This window comes from Salmo trutta, chromosome 7, assembly GCF_901001165.1.
Source record: "Salmo trutta chromosome 7, fSalTru1.1, whole genome shotgun sequence".
Lineage (NCBI taxonomy): Eukaryota > Metazoa > Chordata > Actinopteri > Salmoniformes > Salmonidae > Salmo > Salmo trutta.
This window is the reverse complement of record NC_042963.1, coordinates 14,662,473-14,686,792: the sequence shown is the minus strand read 5'-3', so window position 1 is coordinate 14,686,792 and position 24,320 is coordinate 14,662,473. Positions and strand designations below refer to the sequence as shown.

The 24,320-nt window shown below is 41.7% G+C and overlaps 1 protein-coding gene and 1 long non-coding RNA gene across 6 annotated transcripts in view; one reads left to right on the top strand and one right to left on the bottom strand.

Annotated features, from left to right (window-relative positions):
• Positions 1–24,320, bottom strand: part of LOC115196989 (uncharacterized) — a 39,591-nt gene that overhangs the window by 11,915 nt on the left and 3,356 nt on the right. The window contains exon 1 of one of the 5 annotated variants that reach the window (XM_029758084.1): positions 8,098–8,301. The exons of the other annotated variants lie outside the window; for them this stretch is intronic. Within the exon in view, the coding sequence (XP_029613944.1) occupies positions 8,098–8,117 (20 nt within the window). The 5' untranslated portion in view covers positions 8,118–8,301. Of the gene's footprint in view, positions 1–8,097; positions 8,302–24,320 lie in introns of those variants that run through there. 5 annotated transcript variants of the gene reach the window in all.
• On the top strand, positions 10,777–13,426 carry LOC115196990 (uncharacterized). The gene is made up of 4 exons (XR_003878942.1): positions 10,777–11,134; positions 12,215–12,409; positions 12,547–12,623; positions 12,702–13,426. It is a non-coding gene; the product is annotated as an uncharacterized LOC115196990 (long non-coding RNA).

Genomic DNA, 24,320 nt, shown 5'->3' with positions numbered 1-24,320 from the left:
ACGGTAATGGAACATTTTGCATTTTTTTTGTCTCGAAATGCGCTCGCGCGTTACCCTTTGGATAGTGACCTGAACACACGAACAAAACGGAGGTATTTGGACATAACTATGGATTATTTGGAAGAAAAACAACATTTCTTGTGGAAGTAGCAGTCCTGGGAGTGCATTCTGATGAAGATCAGCAAAGGTAATACAATTTTTATAATACTAATTCTGAGTTTAGTGTGCCCGAAGTTGACGGGTGTCAAAATAGCTAGCTGTGATGGCTGAGCTATGTACTCAGAATATTGCAAAATGTGCTTTCACCGAAAAGCTATTTTAAAATCTGACATAGCGATTGCATAAAGGAGTTCTGTATCTATAATTCTTAAAATAATTGTTATGTATTTTGTCAACGTTTATCATGAGTAATTTCGTAAATTCACTGGAAGTTTTCGGTGGGATACATTTTCTGAACATTACACGCCAATGTAAAAAGCTGTTTAATATAAATATGAACTTGATTGAACAAAACATGCATGTATTGTATAACAATGTCCTAGGAGTGTCATCTGATGAAGATCATCAAAAGGTTAGTGCTTCATTTAGCAGTGTTTTGGGTTTCTGTGACATATATACTTGCTTGGAAAATGGCTGTGTGATTATTTTGGGCTATGTACTCTCCTAACATAATCTAATGTTTTGCTTTCGCTGTAAAGCCTTTTTGAAAATCGGACAATGTGGTTAGAATAACGACAGTCTTATCTTTAAAATGGTGTAAAATATTCATATGTTTGAAAAATTGAAATTATTGCATTTTTTAGGTTTTTGTATTTCGCGCCACGCTGTTCCACTGGCTGTTGAATAGAGTGGGACGGTGACGTCCCACCTAGCCCATAGAGGTTAACAAACTATAGTTTTGGCAAGTCGGTTAGGACATCTACTTTGTGCATGCCACAAGTAATTTTTACAACCATTGTTTACAGACAGATTATTTCACTTACAATTCACTGCATCACAATTCCAGTGGGTCAGAAGTTTACACTAAGTTGACTGTGCCTTTAAACAGCTTGGAAAACTCCAGAAAATTATGTAACGGCTTTAGAAGCTTCTGATAGGCTAATAGACATAATTTGAGTCAATTGGAGGTGTACCTGTGGATGTATTTCAAGGCCTACCTTCAAACTCAGCGCCTCTTTGCTTGACATCATGGGAAAATCCCAAAATCTGCCAAGTATAAACACCATGGGACCATGCAGCCGTCATACCGCTCAGGGAGGAGACGCGTTCTGTCTCCTAGAGATGAACGTACTTTGGTGCGAAAAGAGCAAATCAATCCCAGAACAACAGCGAAGGACCTTGTGAAGACGCTGGAGGAAACAGGTACAAAAGTATCTATATCCACTGTAAAATGAGTCCTTTAACGACATAACCTGAAAGGCCACTCAGGTTAGGAGGAAGCCACTGCTCCAAAATCGCCATAAAAAAGCCAGACTACGGTTTGCAACTGCACATGGGGACAAAGATCGTACTTTTTGGAGAAATGTCCTCTGGTCTGATGAAACAAAAATAGAACCGTTTGGCCATAATGACCATCGTTATTTTTGGAGGAAAAAGGGGGAGGCTTGCAAGCCAAAGAACACCATCCCAACCGTGAAGCACAGGGGTGGTAGCATCATGTTGTGGGGGTGCTTTGCTGCAGGAGGGACTGGTGCGCTTCACAAAATAGATGGCATCATGAGGAAGCTAAATTATGTGGATATATTGAAGCAACATCTCAAGACATCAGTTAGGAAGTTAAAGCTTGGTTGCAAATGGGTCTTCCAAATGGACAATGACCCCAAGCATACTTCCAAAGTTGTGGCAAAATGGCTTAAGGACAACAAAGTCAAGGTATTGGAGTGGCCATCACAAAGCCCTGACCTCAATCCTATAGAAAATTTGTGGGTAGAACTGAAAAAGCGTGTGCGAACAAGGAGGCCTACAAACCTGACTCAGTTACACCAGCTCTGTCAGGAGGAATGGGCCAAAATTCACCCAACTTATTGTGGGAAGCTTGTGGAAGGCTACCCAAAACGTTTGGCCCAAGTTAAGCAATTTAAAAGGTAATGCTACCAAATAATAATTGAGTGTATGTAAACGTCTGACCCACTGGGAATGTGATGAAAGAAATAAAAGCTGAAAGAAATAATTCTCTCTACTATTATTCTGACATTTCACATTCTTAAAATAAAGTGGTGATCCTAAAAGACCTAAGACAGGGAATTTTTACTAGGATTAAATGTGGCTACTAATACATTGAACTTGCTAGGCAGTATATTAACTAACTACCCAACATTTAGACTTAATTATTATTCGCGTCATTCTTAGCTAAGCGGTATAGTTGTTGTGCGGTCTCAAAGGACATTGTTAATTCTGGCTATCTACTCAGATTTCAGACCACTCTCATCTGAGTGTGCCAGAACACAGAATAACTGATGAATTTACGAACGCTCAACACCCGTTGAATATGGCCGGTGTCAGTAAACATTGCAAAAAAAAAAAAAGAAGCATGAATTAAATTGTTGCCAGCAACACAATTACAGTAACCAACACTCTGGATAGCATGAAAACAGCCTAACCAGCTCTGCTAGGGTGAGTAAAATGGTCAGAGTGAGGTGTTCTCACATTTGTGTCTGGAAGTATCTAGCCAACATTAGCCAGTTACAATGGCAGTCAAGCACTCAAGCTAAGGTCAGAACGCTCAGATCAACCCTACGAATGGACAATCTGACAAAGCTCTGAATTTATGAACGCTCAGAGCGCACTCAGAGCTCTCTGGCACTTCAGATTCGAACACACCCAAAATTGTAAAATGTCTAGCTTGTCATTTGTTATGCTAACAAGCTAGCAAGAGGTTGCATAGCAACAGCATCAACTTCCGGTAGACAGACGAAGCGCTAGTACACTCAACTGAAACGATACCGTTTGTTTACAGTATACTAAAATGAACTAATAGTATGTAGTATATACTCATTATGTAGTATACAGTATGTTATTATGGATATCTGAACACAGCTCCTGACTACCTGCTCAGCTATCGTTCAGTGACGCTACATGAAAATAAATCCTAACTACATTGTACAGTGTCCGTTAGAGGATCGATGTTTGAAAGCCACTTTGAATCTAAGAAAGCACCAAACCACAGCGAAATCAGTGGGATCTTGCCACAGTTTGAAAAACCGCGTGATCAAAACGAAGCTTCAGATGTCATTGATCACGTGACAATGTTACTTTGAAACGAGCATTGGTACATTGTGTCGGATCAGTAGTGCTTCGAAAACTGTGTCGGCGCTCCGGAATCAATCGTCCAATCACTAGGAATATTAATAGGGCATTGGGATAAACGCCAAAAATAAGGTCTGAAGGTTAACACAGGCTTAGGAGATCTTGTACATTTTGTTCTAAGAGATAATGTCAATCAACATGACCTTTATCATTTATGAAGCCTTTGTGCTTTAAAAAAAAATTATATAAATGCTTCAAAATAAACATTAGCTGATTAAGATGATCTCACAGAACAAAGCACGTAAGACCACAGATCTTATTTTTCAGCGTTTATCTAAAAACAGCCTTCATTTCCCCATAAGTTTTGAAAAGAACTATGGACGGAGTTGAGGTGTCAGCATGCTTCAGTTTGGCTAGCGCCTAGATAACAAGAAATCTGTCATTAATGCTGAAAAACATTGAGACCTGTCCGTTAACACAGGACTAGTAAAGGCCTAGTGCCCTACTTTTGTGGAAAAAATGTTAACTGAATCTATTTGTATTCAAGTGTTTACCAGCATGTTACTTGAGTCTGATAATTATCTGTACAAAACAGCTAATACTTGTGGAATATAAAAATACTTGCTTGATATGTTTTCCAGTTTCCTGAAATACTTTGCAAATTAAACTTATCCTTTTGTAAACGTATTAACTTATCCTGAGTAATTTACAGTGGTGAGCAGTGTTCGACTTTGGCCAGAGCGCCATACCGGCACAGCAACTTTTTTAGGAATTGCATATTGGTTCCTCTATAAAAACAAACAAAAGTAGCCTTTGGCTGGCCTAGATTCACACATAGACAAAAAAGGTTGATCAAAGCGGAATGAAGATGGGATCTGCATTGAATAGCAATGGAGAGATTACATTAATTTCCTGATTCCACTTTTCAGGTTTATTTGCCGCCAGTCTGAATCTGAGTGATCGTAGGCTGTTAGCGATTGCACATATTGAAAATCCGTCAGCCAATGCCCAATGTAAAATTAGGGTTTGTAAGGTCATGAAAAGTCATATATAATTTTTGTTAATGTAATTCATGAAGGCACGCTTTTATATCAATCACTTAAAAAGCTACATATCAGCCATTATCCGAATGACCCTTCAGTGCGTGTCTGTGTGTGCTGCGTGGGTGCCAGTGGGCGGTTGCCTGAGGAGAGAGTGCAGCATTTCAGCAGCAGGTATAAAATAATGACAGACTAACTAGATAGCCAATCCAAAACATAACTTGTAGCAGTTCTCACTAGTTAGCTAAGCATTAATGTCGTTGTTGCTTTTCCACCGGCACTGTAGAGCCTAAATAAATCTACACCGTTGGAAAGCTGGGATTCCTCTATTAAACAGTAGCCATGTAAATGCGACAACATAAAAAAATATATTCTAAGAATAGCCTAATTGGCCAAACTTGCTGTGCATTGATCTCCTGTCGTGGAAATTCAACACAAGGACAGTCTTTTCTATTGTGTTATTGACTGTACATTTGTTTATTGTGTAACTCTGTTGTTGTTTTTTGTGTCGCACTGCCTTGCTTTATCTTGGCCAGATCGCTGTAGTAAATGAGAACTTGTTCTCAACTGGCTTACCTGGTTAAATAAAACTCAATCAATTTTAAATGAATCAGTCTTTATTGTCAGCAATCTGGAGAGGTGTAAGAGTAAAATTACAAGATGTTATAATATTGTTTATTTGTCAAATAAGGTTTGATGAGTACTCTCTCATCTGTGTCTGTGGGTTGAGTTGGCCCTCTGGGGCTTGAACTGACAGTTGACCTGATGATAAAACCTAAAGACCACAGACAAGATGTGGTGGGTGTAACTGAGATAGCCTGGAGGAATAGAACAAAAACCTTATTGTGTCTAATCATTCTTGCATCTGGGAAACAGCACCGGGTGCAGATGACCACAGGATGGCTTGTGGTGCCTCTGATCAGCATTGGAAGGGTGGAACCAGTCATGTCTAAGCATTTTTAGTGTCAGCTATATAAGAACTCTGCATTGTCTGTAAAGGTTAAGCTCTCGGCAACACACTCAAGAGTGTGGTGTCGACGGCTTCATGATAGCAATAATTAATCGATATTAAAAAAAGATGATTGTTTGAAGAAATGACAGTCTCTCTCAGTATGAATATCCACGACAGAGGTTGTGGGTATTTTCCAGTATCTATACTGTTTTCTTAGAAGTAGGAAGCAGAATCAATATAGGGTTAACCATTAGACATGTGTAAGCAGAATCCATATGATTGTGCAAAGCTGGATCAACACAGGCCTAGTCATTCTGGGTCATACCTGGTCTTGTGAAGGCCATTGGACAGACACATTAGTTAAATCAGTTACAGGCACAATTAGACACGCACCTGCATTAGGAGTGCACGCCACCAATAGAATCTACGCCAATAAGAGAATGGAAACTAAGCTAAAATGAGTGCAAGGCAAAAAGATAAGGGCGGCCAAGGATAAAGGGTATAAGTCACTCCACTTTATGTAAATGATTATGTATGTTATGTAAGGGTAAAACTGTATAAAAGGAGTGTGCTGAGACTGAAAAGATCAGTTGTTCCATAGAACTGCTCGGCTTGTTACATTGTAATAAAGTCTATCTGAATTCACAAGTTCCGGTATCTGAGAAATATTATTGTCCTAATATTTCTACGACAATGTCACAGTCAAACTCAGATGCATAAAGTACCAGTCTGAAGTGAGCTCTAAAAAAAGGCGTTCCTTACATACGGTTACATAAAAACATACATAAACATGATTCATTGGATTGGTTCCTACATGATTGCCTCTGTTTCCTATCTTAACTTAAAGAACATATTCATATTCTCAAGCCCTGGTCTAACCATATTGTAGCCTAAACATCAGCTGATCATCAGGACCTTAAGAAGACTTGAGCTTTTCAGGGCTGGATCAAAAGCCAAGCCTGCACACCCAGGAGCTCTCCAGATGGCATGGCGGGTTGACCACATGTGACTGACAGTGCAGTTCTACTTTGTGGGGGGTTAAGTGCCGTCAAGAGCACGAAGGCAGTAGATGGTAGGCCTTCATTGCATTCAGAAAGTATTCAGACCCCTTGACTTTTTCCACATTTTGTTATGTTACAGCTTATGAAAAAATGTATTAAATAAAAATGTGTTTCCTCATCAATCTACACACAATACCCCATAATTACATTTTACATTTTAGTCATTTAGCAGACGCTCTTATCCAGAGCGACTTACAGTAGTGAATGCATACATTTCATGCAATTTTTTTTTTTTTGTACTGGCCCCCCGTGGGAATCGAACCCACAACCCCGGCGTTGCAAACACCATGCTCTACCAACTGAGCCACAAAGAAAAACAGTTTAGACAGTTTTGATCATTTGTGACTCACCACCTGGATTCAGTTTTATGTAGCAAAAATTGAAATGGTGTTTTTTTACATTATATAAAAGTAGATTCTCAGAGCTACAAAAACCATACACTGCATTTGAGGAACAATGGGAAAGTAATTCTGCTTTGAAAGTTGATCAACTTGTAAACTCACTTTTGAGAAAATCACCTTTGAATATTTTACTATATAGTGAAGAGCTCTTTGGCTACACGCTGTCAGCATAACTCACACCCTCACCAGCTCTGCTGGCAACAGGTCGTCAGGTCGCGTCAATTCGAATCTGGTATCAGAACAAAATAGTCAGCACATAGTAACTTCTGATTTCTTTGTACTTTAATTAATGCAAACACTTGAATGGTAAATATGTGGTTCGTATATACGGGCTCCCTGTAACACCACGCAGGGCAGACAGAGAACTGGAATGACATTACAAGTTCTTCCTTAAATACTTTGACAGACTTAGTTCGCTCTCCTTGAGGGCCTGTCATAGTAGAGGCTATAATATGGTTTAGACTTATTCCAGCCTATCGTTGGCGTGCAGGTTGGTCCCAACCTCTAGACGCACTCCACCTTCCTGGCGGATGTCTCAACTTGTGACTGCACAGTTCTCTAAAACCCTTACAGCCCCTGCATATACCTTTCACCCATATCCTGTTATTGCTATTCTACAGAAAATCCTGTTTCTACTTCATCAGCATTCTTTCCACATGACCCACCATCACATGAGCCACTTCTTCTTAACATATAGCAGTACTCAATTATATATAGTTTATATACTCATTATTATAGCATCTGTGTTATATTATATAGGATATGCACTCAAATAGTTGGTCAAACCCTAACAATTTCATTAGGCTTTTTTGGAGACGTTTACTGACACCGGTCATATTCAACATGTGTTGTACATGTCACGTTAGTTAACGAGCCAGCCAGCCAGCCAAAGTTAGCTAGTTAAACAATAAACAGTGGCAACAATGCCACAGTGCTGGGAGCTAACTAACCATTTTCAATGTTAGCGAGCTAACATTAGGCTCTAACTTGAACAGCACACGGCTCTGGGAAACGAATAATAACGTCAGCTAACGTTAGCTAGCTAGTTATCAGTACACTTTAGCTTAAGACATATAGCTTGCTAGCTAGGTAAACAAAGTGTAAGTTCACACACCACGTTAGCTAACGAGCCAGCCAGCGAACGTTAGCTAGTTAAACAACAATGAACAGTGCCAACAATGCCATAGTGATGGGAGTTAACCAACCATGTTCAATGTTAGCTAGCTAACATTAGGCTCTAACTAGAACAGCAAACGACTCTGGGAAACGTATAATAACATCAGCTAGGGAGACAGCCAGCTAACGTTAGCGGGCTAACAGTACACTAGCTTGAAATGAAACCACTTGCTGTCAAAATGAGAAAACGTGTCATATCTGAAAATGTAACGTTAGCTTACCCGTATACATCATAGTGCATGGACGCGTTGTGTCGAATAAATATTGGTTCAATAATATCTCAGATACCGGAGCTTGCGAGTTCATTACAGACTTAATTACAAAGTAACAAGCCGAGATGGTCCATGGAGCAACTGCCAGTCCCAGACTCAGAGACCTCTGTATATACAACTTCAGTCTGGCATAACATACATAGTCACTCCTCTTTATCTAAATCAGGGGTGTCAAACTCATTTTAGCTCAGGGGCCACATGGAGGAAAATCTATTCCCAAGTGGGCCGGACCGGTAAAATCATGGTATATATAACTTAAAAACAACAACTTCAGATTGTTTTCTTTGTTTTAATACGATCAACATAAAACATAAAGCTGGAGCCTGAGGACAGTGTGTCCACAATAGTACAAGCACAACATCACTATTAATCATAAAACACCTCAAGTTTATTTGAAAATTCTAAAGAAAAATAACACACAAACACACAATGCCTCAGTGATTCACAGAAGTATATCACAGATCACAGAACTATATCAGGGTGTCTCATGCAGCACTTTAAGTGGGGTTGCATAGTTTATTTGACTCCTGATACCTGGCATCTTTTAGCTTTCACCAGCGCATCAATATCAGGCGTCACATCCTGAGTGGCAGCCAACTTCAGGATGTGATTCAAGTGCTTGTGCGTGAGCCTTGAGCGCAGCTTTGTTTTATTTATGCTCATTACAGAGAAAACTTGCTCACAAAGATATGTGGTTCCAAACATGCACAACAGTTTTGCAGCGAGGGCTGTCAAGTTGGGGTAACCTGGCAAGAGCTTCTGATAAAATGTGTCCAAGCCAGCTGCGGCAAATTTGCCCTTCATATCCGAGTCACACTGCAAGTCTATTATTTCAAGTTGGATGCTGACGGGCAGATCAGAGGGATTCACGGTGAATGGCGAGCAAAAAACGTTGAAGTCTTTCTCCAGTTCACCAAAAATCTGAAAGCGTTGCTCAAACTCCCGTAACAGTGCCGTTATTTTATCTTTGAACCGCTTCATGTCTGCCACATGTTGGGTCGCGCACACATTTTTCAGACAGGAGAAGTGAGCTGCATCACCACCGGCGAGTTGCGTCTCCCACAATGACAGCTTCAACTTGAAAGAACGTATGCTGTCATAATACTGCGTGACGACTTTGTTGCGCCATTGCAGCTGTTTGTTCAAGTTATTCAGGTGCTCTGTAACATCCACCATAAATGCAAGGTCCTGCATCCATTCTGCGGAATGAAATTCTAACACTGGTTTGCCCTTTTCTTCCATGAACTGTTCAATTTCTTCTCGTAAATCAAAGAAACGCCTAAGCACAGCACCTTGGCTTAACCATCTTACCTCAGTGTGGTATGGCAGGCCATAGATGTGGTCTTTCTCTCTGAGAAGGCTGTCAAACTGACGGTGATTCAGGCTTCTGGATCGGATGAAATTAACAGTTTGGATGACCACCTTCATGACGTTATCCATCTTTAATGACTTGCAACACAAAGCCTCCTGCAGATTGCACTTTCTCTCTGAACTTTGTCACAACGCCTGCTTTTTCCCCGATCATTGAGGGCGCACCATCTGTAGCCAGGCTGACAGCGCGGGACCACTCCACTCCGACCCTGTCCAGCGCGCCGACGAGTGCGGTGAAAATATCAGCTGCTGTCGTTGTATCTGTCATCGGCACCAACTCCACGAACTCCTCGGTGACGGTCAATGTGTCATCAACTCCGCGGATGAAAATGGCCAGTTGTGCAACATCTGTAATGTCCGTGCTTTCATCGATTGCAACTGAAAACCCAATAAATGACTTTACTTTTTGCTTCAACTGGCTGTCCAAATCCACTGAAAGATCGGAAATCCTGTCTGCAACTGTGTTTCTTGTCAGGCTGATATTTGCAAAAGCCTGGCGCTTTTCAGGGCACACAATCTCCGCTGCCTTCATCATGCATGTTTTTACAAATTCACCCTCACTAAATGGTTTTGAAGCCACTGCGATTTCATTAGCAATGAGGTAGCTAGCTTTCACTGCAGCGTCACTGATGTCTCGGCTGTGAGTAAACACAGACTGCTGTTTCTTCAGACCCGCCAACAGTTCATTCACCTTCTCTCTTCTCTGCTGTCCTTGAAAGTTGTCATATTTGTCGGCATGAAGACTCACATAGTGGCGACGAAGGTTATACTCTTTCAGCACTGCAACATGCTGTGAACACACCAAACATACAGCTTTCCCATTCAATTCCGTGAATAAATAGGAGGATGACCATTTTTCTTGGAACACTCTGCACTCTTCGTCCACTTTTCTCTTTTTTGACAGAGACATTATTGGGGCAATGATGGTGCCAAAGCACAAAATGTTAAAAGTAGAAGCCGTAATAAATATCGCAAGCAAAACGAAGTAGCTCATCTGGACTGGCTGCACTTGCTTGACCTACTTGCTCTGCTCCGTTATAAACGGTTTGCTTGCTTAACACAATTGCTATTGCGCCATCCAGTGGACGCAATTGGAACAGAAGTTTCTTTTATTGAAAAATTGCAGCTAATTTTTATACTTTACAAAATCATCTCGCGGGCCGGATTAAACCCCTTTGCGGGCCTGATCCGGCCCGCGGGCCGGACGTTTGACACCCCTGATCTAAATGATCCACACCGTTTAGTATTCAGACCTTTTGCACAATGTAGCAACGCCCACTTCCGCTCAACTTCCTACCCGATACATAGCTTCCTCTCCTGATCGCGTCCTGTCCGCCTGTTTGTAGTCATACTAGCCTCGTTTTATCGTTATCTCAGTATATTAATATAATCATATTTCTATAGTGTTTTTTAATCATTCTTGTTGAAAATTCTGCTTATCCGTTCAGTTAGTGATTTTTGTAATTCGATTATTTGTGTCAAGTCGCTTGCAAGAGCTGCCAAAGATAACAGTGACGGATGTACATCGTCTGGCCAAGACAAGTAGCAAAGCACCGACCTCTAAGTTGGAAAAAGGATTCAAACTTTGTCTTCAGTTACCTTTTCAACTATGAAGGTAACTTAAGTATAGCCAAGTTGCCTATCAGACCAGACAAGGACGTTTACTGAAAGCTGTAACGTAGTTTAAGACATGCCTTTTACAGTAGATAGCTAACATGATTGCTCATTCTTTTTATTCCAAACCGTTTCGAACAGGGACAAAGTGACAGGAGAGGTCAGCGTAAGGGCTTGCTGCTACAGGTCCATGAGGAAAAATGAGAAACCACACAGTTTGAGTATAGTGTGAAAAGTCAGCTGTTTGTGACACACTATATGCCGATTACACAGTCAGAGATGAAGCCTAGTCTTAAACTAAGAAGTTTCTGTCAATGGAGATCTGCATTAAGAGGCATTGCTTCGTCTAGGACTAGGCATAACCCATGTCTATGAAACCGTTCTTAGTGTAGTAATTGTTCAGTTGTCTTTGTCGTTGAAATATTAAGTCAATAATATTTCTCAAATATCGGAACCTGTGAGTTAAAATAGACTTTATTACAAAGTAATAAAAGCCGAGCTGGTTCATGAAGCAACTGCCTTCCCAGCCTTGGCACACACTTGTTATACAGTTTTCATCCTTACGTCACACACATAGTAACTCCTCTTTATGTTAATGATTCATCCACTCTGGCATTTAGCCACCATTATCTTTTTGCCTTGCACTCATTTTAGCTTGACTTCACATTAGGGCATAGATTCCATTGCTGGTGTAACCATAGCAACAGTAAATATTAGGCCATAACAATGGTACAAAAATAAACAGACATGCAGACTCCCAAGACAGGTGCATGTCTAATGGTGCCTAATGACCTAGACACACACATAGAGTGCACTTATTCTGCTTACTACTCTAAGATGTCACACATGGACTGGAAAGTTTCCAATATCTTCCTTGCTGTTTACGTAAGCTCTGTTATGTTGGACGCATAAGATCACATTTAAACAAGGGCATATACCCTTAATAGAAAAGTTTAAACCTGTATTGCTGTAATTAATTTAGTGGCTGTTGCATGTTGCGCCAGTCACTTCTGTTTGCTGGTCGTGACTAATGTTGAGGGATTTTATAGTCTAATCATTTTCTTTTTTTATCCCCACATAGGTTGTACTGAAGCCCTCTGAGCCAGTAACAATGACACAACATCACTGTTCATGTGTTGCTGGCACTGCATTATGCAACAACACAGTTGCATTACTATTCCAGTCTGCACACTATTCCCAAATGGGAACACCAGTCGTCCCACCTGTGCACAGCTGCACAGAGGCCGAGTAGCAGTGGTATTAGCCAAGGACTATGGTATGTTTTAATAGCTATACCACATATCAACATCATATGGTTATAATCACATCATAATGCTAATAAATGATTTAATGAAAACTTAAATCGTCTCATGATTAGATTTAGAATAGTGCCCTTGTACTGTCTTTTTACAGGGTCTGCAACCTGGGCCCATAGACAAAATGACCATCACCAAGCCTACCAAAAATCGCATGGCAGAAGGAGGGATTAGGTGAGTATTCCCTAATAGCCAGTATAGTAGGTAGTAGCTGCTATTACACTTTGACTATATGAATTTATTTAATTTCAGGTGGTTTCAAGTACATTGTTTAGATTGGGAAACCACAGCGGCTGCTTTGCAGAAGTACACTCTACAGTGCCCTTCTTGGAACGCTCCCTGACCTCTCAGTTCTCCAGATAGAAGAGGCATACAAAAGCTTTGACCCTCTATCCAAGCCATTGATCTGCAGCATGGGGATGTCTGCTGAAAAGCTTTTAGTCGACTCCCACTTTGGAAAGGTACAGGTGGGGAGCCTTCTGTCTTACCAGCAGCCTCCAATCACAACGTGACACATAGTTCACCATAAGGAGACACCACCATTCCCTTCACTGCCCCTGGATGGCTACAAACTGGAGAGCAACTTTCAAGGCTGCACATTTATGCTCAATGAAGAACACCAGCTTCACATAGTCTCTTCAGGTGAGAGAATACATAGAGTCCCAGTGGTGTTCTCACTAATTAGAGAGAAGGGTGACTGGTACTACTTATGTGTACATGCAAAAGTTCTTAGGCAGGAAAGACTAAATAACAAGGGACATGCTCCTTTATCTTTCAATTAATGAAAGAGAAACAAACCAACAAATCTGTCTGCAATGAATTAATGAATCATTTAAAATAATTCAGTTACATTTTTCTGTTCTCGTCACTGTAATTAAAAACTCTGTAGCTTTTTGTTTGGAGTATAACCAGAGGTGTTTATTATCGATAAATGGACTACGGGGTGTTAGACAATGTGGATGGTCACAGCAAAAAAAGGAAAGATGCATTTCAGTAGTAGCTCATTGCTAGAGAGAATAAAGGAGACGGCATCGGTCAAAATCGTGATTTATGACCCTATGTCCGGCTGGGTCGTACATGCCCAAATAAGGGCATCTGGTCTGGACATCCTGGCGGGAAGGTGTCACGTGGTTAGGGTCATATAGTTTTATCCTGTTCTGTCACGTGTTAGAGTGTGTGTTATATCTATATTGCATCTCTTTGAAGTTGTCATGATGATTGATGTGTAGGGCCCTCATTGAACTGGGGGGGTTGTGTTTGAACATTTCAAAGAGGATGACCCCACACCCCCCTATTTTATTGCTCTTAGGGTTGTTGTCTATGAATTAGGAATGTCCGGGGGGTTATGTGTTGGAGGCAGACGTCTTATAAATACGCCCCAGACACACATGCGGCCCCAGAACACAAAACAAGATTTTAAAAATAAACATGGATTTTGGTAAAGCAGTGATGACCGTAACAACGGAAGCAGGACCTCGGTTGAAACATAGAGAAAAGACCCAGTATAAAGCAACAATATACGACGCGCCAAAAAAGCGGTTTCTATGTGTGTGTAGAACCCAAATACCGCCCGCAACTGCACTGAAAGATCAAGTGATGATGTCTAATGGACAGCACTGGGGGTATCAGTTTGATTACCCGGCCCGTAGAGTGAAACTATACTGTAGCCGAAGGTGGAGAATATACAGACCAGACTTTAGGAGTGGACTATGGGGCTGAAGACTGGGCGGTTTTTCGCAAGGTTTTGTGTCCCGAACTGAGAGTTATCACCAAGGGGTATAGCTTGTTCACGGGCTACGAGACCCATTGTGAAGGTACCCCAGATTCCTCAGGAAGAGTATTTCACAGGGTGAAAATACAGAGAAGAATGGACTTCCATGTGGCTGCGTGGAGTTCTATATCAGCAATGAGGAAACCCGCAACCAAAACATTCGTGATGGTGGCCTGACTGGGGATTTCAGGTTGCACATGCTTATTCCTTTTAAAAGTTGGGATCTAATGGAATTGAGCATGTTAGAGTTGTTGGACGTTCTTTTTGTACAGAGCCAACAGTGGCAGAGCATTGTTCGGCTAAGGAAGTGCATAATATATACGAATCCTGAGGATTATGATTCAAAGCAATCCCAAGAAGGGTCATCCTCAGAAGGGTCAGCCCCTGAAGAAAACTAAGTATGCGGCTGCGTTAACCACGCCCTGACCCCACCCAAAGGCCTGGTTCTACAATAAAAGGAGGTCCCTTAAAGCCTCCACTTCTTCATTTCAGCATATACCATGGATATTCCTACAACATACCTGGACTCTGATACGTCATGGGGGCCAGACCCTAAGGACTGTATGCCTCGCAGCCAACCATTCTACTCCCCCCAGCCAAGACCCTCGACACCCCCTACATGTCCACAGCCTGAGGAAGTGTTTGATGGGGTGGTCAGTACTATTTTTGTGGACACCATCAAGGCCTCTGTAGCCACACTTTTAAACGTGGTGATTGGAGAGTATATACGTGAAAAATGCATCGGTTGTGAGATCAATCACCCCAGCCAGCGTGTTTATACGAGCCCCCAAAATACTACTTCAACCATTTTGAGGAGCTGGTGAAAAGACTGTGGTCCTGCAGGTTTATACCTGCGCTGGTCAGAGCCCTGGAGTCTATGGGTCTTGTGCCGTCTGTTCCCAGAGTTTACGGGGTAACCGAGGCTTTCCTACATGAACTGAAGGAGGTGATCTACATCCACGAGAAACTCAAAGAAATCCGACACACCCTGGTGGATGACAACAAATACCGGGAAGCTGTGGTGGAGGACGTGATGACTTTCTGGCTCAACAAAACCCCAGAGACCGAGTGACAATACCTATTTGTTATTTAGATGTAAAGCAATGGGGAACTATATACATACGTTGTTAGAGAGAATAAATACGTTTTTTCTTTTGAGAGAACTTACAAATGTGATGCATCAAATTATTGAAAATAAAGTGAACAATGTATCATTCTACACAACCCATAATACCTGGGCTAATGTAGAGTGTGTGCCAAAAATGGAGCAAATCATGAATCATGTATGACATACGGGCGAGAGTATGCAATGGACACAACTGGTCTCCCGTCTTGTGGATGATTCTGAAGAACTAGAAACAAACTTGTCTAAGATTTTTTTTGTAACATGTATCACATGTATAACATGTATCACGTTTAATTGTAACATGTATCACATTTGTTGTTTATATACTTGTATAGCTGATGTGTGTGTTTTAAAAATTCAGCGACAAAAGCCTGTAAATCTAAACCAAATATACAGGGTGTTGCATGCTGGGATCATTGAGAAAACGGGGACAAGTATCCTGCAACGAATCCTAAATTGTCTGTATATGTAATACATGATGTTTGCAAAAATAAAAAAATGAAACTGAAACGTTGTCGTTATTTGAAAGTGGCTCATTAACGTTATTGTACCTCAGAGAGGCAGGAAGGATGGCGGAGCAGATGTTGAAAAACGTGTATTACACCCCCTCTAACCCTGGGTCTTATGGGGGTAAGGAGCGTTTACAGAGAACTTTGGCCGAGGGAACAGGTAGCCGGTTAGGCGTTGCTCAAGTGGATGATTGGTTAGCCGCGCGGCGGATCTATGTGACATGCAGGCCCATGCAGATAAAAATGATGGGAATCGATACATGCTAACGGTTATAGATATTTTCTCTAAAATGGCCTTTGTAAAGGACTTAAGAAATAAGAGTGGGGCAGAGGTGACCAGGGCCTTTGACTCTATCTTGAAGGAAGGAGGAGTCCCCAAGAAAGTGCAGACTGATGGCGGAAAATAATTTTTTAATAATACTTTTCAGAAACTCATGAAGAAGCATAATATAGTACATTTTGCTACAGGCGCGGATTTGAAAGCTTCAGTTGTCGAACGCTTTAACCAAACTCTGAAGGAGCGGATGTGGAGATATTTTACAGCTCACAACACGCATAGATATATCGATATAGTTCAAGATTTAGTAAAGAGTTATAACTACAGCTACCATAAGAGTATAAGGATGAAGCCCGCAGAGGTCTCTTCTGAAAACTCTTTTCAAGTCTTTAAAAATCTGTATGGTTTGTTCCCCCTTCGCCGTAAGAACAAAATTGATTTTAAATTCATAGTGGGGGACATGGTACGTATATCAAAGTTGAGGGGTGTTTTCGACAAGAAATATGAGCAAGGTTATAGTGACGAAGTGTTCACCGTTACCAAATGTCTACCTCGCATACCCCCTGTCTACAAATTAAAAGATTATGACGGGGAGCTTATAGAGGGATCGTTTTACGAGAAGGAGCTACAGAAGGTACAGGTGGTTAAAGGCAAAGTCTTTCACGTGGAGGAAATTCTAGATCATAAGAGAGAAAGGGGTAAAAAATGGGTCTTGGTCCGTTGGAAAAACTGGCCCCAAAAGTTTAACAGTTGGGTTTTAGAGCAAGATGTGGTGGAGGCATCGGGGTTAACTTAAACCCTCAGGCATGATAAATACAACGTTATTCGCGTGTACACAGGAGTGCATCATGGAACACAGCGGCTTCTACCTGACCCTCCCCAGTAATGCGTCTGCACACATATATAGTAAGAACCAAAGTTCTAATTATACAACCAATTTTCCAAAGCCTATAGAGTTATCCGAGGCCTGGGAAGTAGGTCTCAGCGAGATTACATACCCCCACAGCTGGTATAATATCAAAGAGAAGGACCGGGATTTTTATTGCAAAAGGATATCAGAACCTGCGAAACTTATAAAGATTAAAAAAGGGTTCCATAGAACCGTCGACAGGATCGTCTCAGAGTTATACATGCAGGGTTTTACAACATATTTGTGTATACCGACATCATATCATATCAGAGGGTAGGAGACAGTTGTGTGCCCCTCCTGAGAACAGTTCATATAGAGGGAAAGGATGGAGGGATAGTCACTGTCATCTACGACAAGCCACACTACGTACCTGTAAGCAAGAAATATATTGAGAACATTCTGGTTGAGCTTAAAACGGATCAGAACGAAAACATCGAATTTACTTATGGTAAAACGATTGTAAAACTCCACTTTAGGCCCTCCAAAGCCTCTCTACATATATAATATCTTATTAGTATTATATATTATTATTTTATATAGTTTTTTTTATAAACATAATACAAAATAAATTAAAAATGGTTATGGAACAAAACCACCATCTCGACCCTAACCGCTACGTCTCATACTATGTTGATCAAGTGGGTAATGGGTTACCCGGCTATCATGGATCCCCGACCATGTACGGTTCGGGGATAGGCGGTATATTTCGTAACCTCTTTAGGATGGTTTTACCGTTTATGAAGAGAGGCCTCAGCATAGCCAAACCGCATTTAAAATCAGCGGCTAAAAATATAGTAAGTGAGGTTGTAGCCAATGCTATGACCCGAAGGGCGTCACCAGATGCCGAGCATCAAGAAGGCTCGGGGCTTATGATGTTGTCTCGAAGACCAAAAAAGAGACCTCCAGGTATAAGGCTCAGGTCTGCCCCTAAAAAGCAGAGGTTAACCGTTAAAAGAAACTCAGTAAGTCAAAGACGTGGTAAAGTGAGGAGGTCTGGACCTAAAACGACAAAAAGAATACTCTGAAGTATTTTCTAAAAGAACCAAGAAACATGGCTCTTTTACACCGCATGTCCTCTGAAGCTATAAAGACAGAGCTCGATCTTTTCACGGCCCCCCTTAACCCAACATTCAATAGACAGGTCCTGTTATGTGGAGATAGCGCCACTCTCGGCCATTACCGACATATAGAATTTTTCATACCAGGCCACGGTGACAACTATCTGGACCTCAACAACACCTTGGTGCATTTACGTCTAAAAGTGACCAAAAGAGATGGTACTAATATTGCAAACGATGCCAAAGTGAGTCTCATTAATTACCCCTTGGCCACCATCTTCTCCCAAGTGGATGTGACTTTGGGTGAACGTCTAATCAGTCAAGCAGTGCCACATACCCCTATAGGGCCATCATGGAGTGTTTACTCAACTACTCCGAAGACACTCTCAAGACACAATTCAGCGCCGGGCTGTTTAGCAAGGATACTGCAGGAGTCTCTATGGAATCGATAGACCCTTCCACCGGTGCAAACAAAGGACTGGAGGCACACGCTCGCTACTGTGTCGAATCTCGAGAGTTTCATCTGCTAGGGCCTATACACTCTGACATTTTCTTTCAAGAACGTTTACTCTTAAATTCGGTTGATTTAAGACTCAAATTAACCAGGGCCAAGGATGAGTTTTGTCTGATGTCTGCCCAAGACGGTGACTTTAGTTTAAAAGTGTTGGGGGCAACGCTTTTTATTAAAAAAGTGTCTGTATCTCCGGCAGTTCGTCTGGGTCACACACAGGCTTTGATGAAAGGAAATGCCCTTTACCCTCTCCAAAGAATTACCATGAAAACCTTTAGCATACCTGTGGGCAGTAGAATCTGCAGTCAGGAAAACCTTTTTCTAGGCCCTTTACCCCGCTATGTGGTTATAGGTTTGGTTGATCACGCCTCTAATACGGGCAGCTTACATAAAAACCCATTTAATTTTCAACACTTCAATGCAGAGTATGTAGCTCTCTGTCAGGACGGACGTCAGGTCCCTGCTAAGGCTTTCCAACCGCAATTTAATAACAACATATCTGTGCGAGAATTTTACAATCTATTCCTGGCTACCGGGAGGCATCTAAAAGATCTCTCTTTACCTATTGACAGAAATGATTTTGCAGAGGGTTACACATTGTATGCTTTCAATTTATCCCCCGATGATGACACCTCAGGAAATCTGTCTGTGGTGTCCCAAGGCAACCTCAGGCTGGAAATGCGTTTCCGTACACCTTTAGCCTGTACAGTTAGCATGATTGTTTATGCGTGCTCTGATTCAATCTTGGAAGTGAATGCCCGAAGACAGGTCTTAGTGGATTATTATTAAGGACTGTTGAGCAAAGACATGAATTCCCAAGAGTTGGAAGGGCTCATGACCCGCTTGATTGGAAAACAATTTTATGGAGTGTGGGCTTGTGATGAATTACCTATTGAGAAATGGCCTGAGCGGCCAGCCATGTTTATTGTCAATACCCATCCTAAACACATGCCAGGTGAACACTGGCTAGCTGTGACACTAGAAGATGAAGGAGGAAGAAAAATCTAACCTTTTTTTGATTCCTACAGCTTTCCCCCTGGTTTTTTACATTTTCCCAAATCTATTAAAGATTTTTTGACCAAAAACGGATCAAAGATCTACTACAGCATCAAACAAGTGCAAGATAACCTTTCCACTACATGTGGTCAACACTGTGTATTCTACCTGTGCCAAATAGCCCGTGGAGTTTCTTTTGAAGATGTTATGTGTCTTTATAATGATGATTTAAGAAGTAATGATAGCGTCGTAGATTGTTTTGTTAGAAAATATCAAAAGTGTTCAAATATGTGTCCTTTAAGACCGTGTAATCAAGGCGTATGCTCACGTGAAATGTTTCAAGAATGCCACAAATGTTAAATTGCTTAATTTTTCTAATAAACTTTATTGAATTTAATCATAGTCGTTCAAAAGTCATTCAAAATTCATTAAAAATTCATTCAAAAGTCTAACCACCCCGAGAGATCGGGATTAGGAAAAGGTCCGGAGGCGTTCATGGGGCTAAATGAGTCATCATCATCCCCTTCATAGGGGGGAGGGTTTGTTGGGACATCTTTAGGGGTGTTGTAGCTCGGTGAAGGGTTTTGTTTTAAAGCTTGAATCTGTTGACGAAGCTTATGGTTAGGTACCCCCGAGAGAGGAATGTTGAGGATTGCCAGGGCCTTAAGAAACTGAGGCCACCCCGGTGGTCTTCTGTCATCAGCAACCTTGTGGGCTGTCGTGGTACTTTTAAGCAAGTCAAACATATGTGAACCCTTGACAACAGCGCCCTGAAGGATAAACTCTCCTTTGTCATTCCAAGTAGCGGTCCCCTTTGAGTCTTTTAGCTTGTTCATAATGTATCTAGCATTTGTCCTGTTACGTGCCGGAACATGTGTCAACATGTCATGCATAACATTATCTTCAACAGGCATATGATCTTCAGCCGGTAAGATCGCAGGTACAGGCATTACAGGGGCATGGCTCTCTCAAAGCGCGTCATCTTTTAAAGGTTCAGGTAGGGAAAGCGTTAAATGGTTGGTATCTCTCTCACCTTGTTTTACCAAGGTCAAATACCTTTGCAAGAGGTTTGTGTATTTTTTAACCTTATCATAGGGGTTCAATCCTTTACGGTTCAAAACATCCTTCATGGCCGTATCCAAATCATTTTCCGCTGTTTGTCTGATATTTTCAGGACCCTGCATTTGTTTTTTAAGTCTATCCAACTCTTGTTGAGGCACCAAGTACATTTTATTTGCCATCACACTCTGTGTTCAACCCCCACGCCTGGCAGCAATAAGGCTGGTGATGAAGGGTACTGCTATAGTTAGCAATGGCAGAAGAAAACCCCCAGACTGTTGTAGGCTATGTCTTTTCTTTCGAAGACTGGCTCTTTTATTGGCAAAGAGTTTGATCGCGGTTTTTTGTCTCTTTAATTTTTTTAATTGGGTCAGGGTGAGTGGAATGCGCCCTTTGAGAAGATTCAAAGCAATCTCACATAGGGATAATATGAGATCTGAAGAACAGTGATCCAAGATGGCCTTCCGTTCTTTAGCTGTAGCCCCAACTAGGCTTCTCAAGAGGGGCAGGTTTCTTTTTAAACGCAGAGACATAGCGGTTACTTTTTAGGAATGTACACCGCCGGCCACTCCCACGGGAAAAGGCCTGTTCGGAGCCTCAGGTGTTCTGGAGTATTTGCTTTTAAATCCACGATTAAATAAGAAAATGGCGCTTTGGTAGCATCCTCATAGCTATCCATAAAGTAGGATTTCCTTCCCGGGTACATCTGCTGAGCTAGAGTGTTAATTTGTAGTTTGTCTCTAGGGTTTTTGAACAAAACCATGTAATTGGCGTTCAAACTAATGGTACGGCTGTTTTTACCTTGGTGAAACACATTCTGCACCAAGTAAAGCACAGACAGGTTTCTATGATGAGTATATTGGGTAAATGCTCGTGCAATTTCAGGATGTTCGCTACCTGCAAATAGCATATCGTCCAAAACCAGCAGATTGTTTTTATGTGGAGGTAAAAGTTCATCATCAGACAGGGATTCAGATATTCCTTCAACAAACTTGATTTTTATTTTCTTCAACAATTCATCATACATAGGTTGATAACATGAATAACACCACACAATATTGTCAGGCTTCTGAGATAACACATGTTCAGAATTCTCTAAAATACTTTTTACAAAACAAGTTTTACCACTGTTGGAGGGGCATGCGATTAAGGCCGAAAATGGTAGTTGCAACCGGGGGTCAAAACCTTCTACAGCAGCCATTATATCTTAAGCTTTAAGACACACTGGGGCTTGTAGCATAAGTCAGTAGCCAAAGGACAGTGTGGTCCCGTTAGGTAAAAGCATTCTCTTGTCATAGACTACCCTGAATCTTTTAGTAAGTGGGGCATTCCTGAGATGGAAGCCCTTTTTATCCCTAACAATTTTTTTTGTAGGAGCTCAAAATCTCCAAGTCACTATTCCGATTGTTTATGAACCCCTCGACCAAGCGTGTCCAAGTTTACACGCGGGGCATTTTCGTAGTTTTGAGTCACGCCTTTGGCTTTCAACACCACGTGATTGTCTTTAGTCCTAAAAGCATAGCTTTTGGGCCCACAGGAGGACCATTCTGTGATATGGTCGCCATCTTTGAGTTCACTCGTTAAACCACCCAGATAGTTGCTAAGTGGGGGGCTCCAGTCACCCTGTTTGCTTACATAGACCACAGAGTCTGTGTCGTGGTAAAGAACCCTCCTCTGAAGCTGCTCCATGAGGGCATACAATTCAAGTCGGCCATAGGCCGTGGTAAATGCTGCAAGAAACACATTTACATTACCCGGGGGTAGAACCCACTTCGTGTTACGTCTCCATTGCACCAGGGCAATGTCTTGACTCAAGAATGAAAAATGTGAAATTTCGTATTGGTCCGAAAAAACAAATTCCAAAAATTCTTCGGGGTCTTTAATGATCGACGTTGTTAGCATATTGCATCTCTGCGAAAGCTTCCCCCAAAGCGAGTTTAAGTACAATTTCGACTCATTTCGTTTGGTCTTGTTGACCTCTATTCTGTCAGGGTCAAGAAGAATGCCTTCTCTGTCGTGATAGTCTCGAATGTACTTGTCTTTGCTCTCTTGATCTGTGACCGATGAAGGATAGCCTGAAGCCATCTGCTTGCATCTCAAGAAGGTCTTGATGTACTCTTTAAAAAGAGTGTCTGATTTCCTGGAAAAGTTCCACACTTCAAAGATTTTGGCCACACGATACCCCTTCTCTAGAGCCTTTGTGAATTCAGGTGTAACCCAGACAGCTGTAAGGGCTCTTTCCTGATCTGAGTGATCACAAGGCTTTTCCTGGTTGTTGTTTTCACTGCAGGTGCGACATAGGGGAAAGAAAAGTTTTCCCTGAGGTCCCTTGTAAGGCAACACTGGTATAAACAAACCCCTAGGTGGGTAGACCGTTGCTTTGATCAGACCAAAATAGTTTTGGGGTAAGTCAAAGTCGCAGTGAATAATTTCAGGATGCCCCATAGGATAGCATGAGGAACTCATTACATGAGGATAAAGAGATGTAAAATCTACATAACCTATTGTCTCGTCTGGTTGCGCTACATACCGCAAGGTCAAAGCATTGGTACGGCCTCCATACAGGGCCTGTCGTGGCTCCAAGGGTTCGGGTGTGTCAAAGCTGGAAAGGAAAGCTCGAACATGAGGATCAGACTTTTTGAGTGCGGTCCTCTCATGCTCCCACATAACATTCACTTTCAAACCATAAGTAGCCTGTAAAGATTCACATTTGTCTTGAAACTCTAGGTACATTTCACCAAAGTCTTTTGGGTTAGGACACACATGGCCTGTGGCTCAAAGCAAGATTTACAACCGTGGAAGAAACAACCGTTGTACTCAAACACGGTCTCAACACCGTCAATCTGTGTGTATCCATCTACATGATAAGGCCCAAACGCCTTCTCACCCCTATTCAAAGCATGTTGAATAAAAATGTCTTTATCCTGGGCCAAGTACTCCAACCACTGAATGGAGCCACTAGAGTATGACTTAAATTGGCGTCGGTAGTTGTCAGGCGAGGGGATAGCTATAGATGCTAGAGGTAGAAAGTGTGTACGATAGGTTTTCATGCATGCCGATGCAATAGTTGTACAACTCCAGGGGTCAATGCCTGCATCTTTGATGACCTCTGCTCTGAATCTGAGGCACCCCTCGCGAAGGATAACCGCGTTGTTGTCACAGTATGACTCCATCTCTTTGTGGAAATCAAAAGTGCTGTGACATACTGTCTCGTACCATGTCATGAATCTCTCTCGCTCTTTGGGAGACATTTGATCACAACCGTACATTTCAGGTCTCGGATAAGATCCTATATAGTGTAAATTCTCCTCAGATGTAAAAAAATGGGGAAACCAACCTTTCACAGAGTTCTCAAAACCCAAGGCCTCAGGCATTTGAGACAATCTCATGGGTAAGAAGCTTAAACTGTCAATGTATCTCTGGTTGAAAGCTGGGTCTACAAAACACAAGATTTTACTACCTTGAGCTATGACACTGGGTGCAACGCCTTGCTGTATCAGAGGGTTCAAAAGAAGGTACGAATCATATGCTCTAGAATTGTGCGCTATAAACGTAAAGTTTCTGTACTGGGGTTTTCTGAAGTGTTTTAGAAAGAGGAGTGCACAATTGGGTCCCTCGGCTGACCACTTATCCCCCTTGAAAGTCATGGTAGAT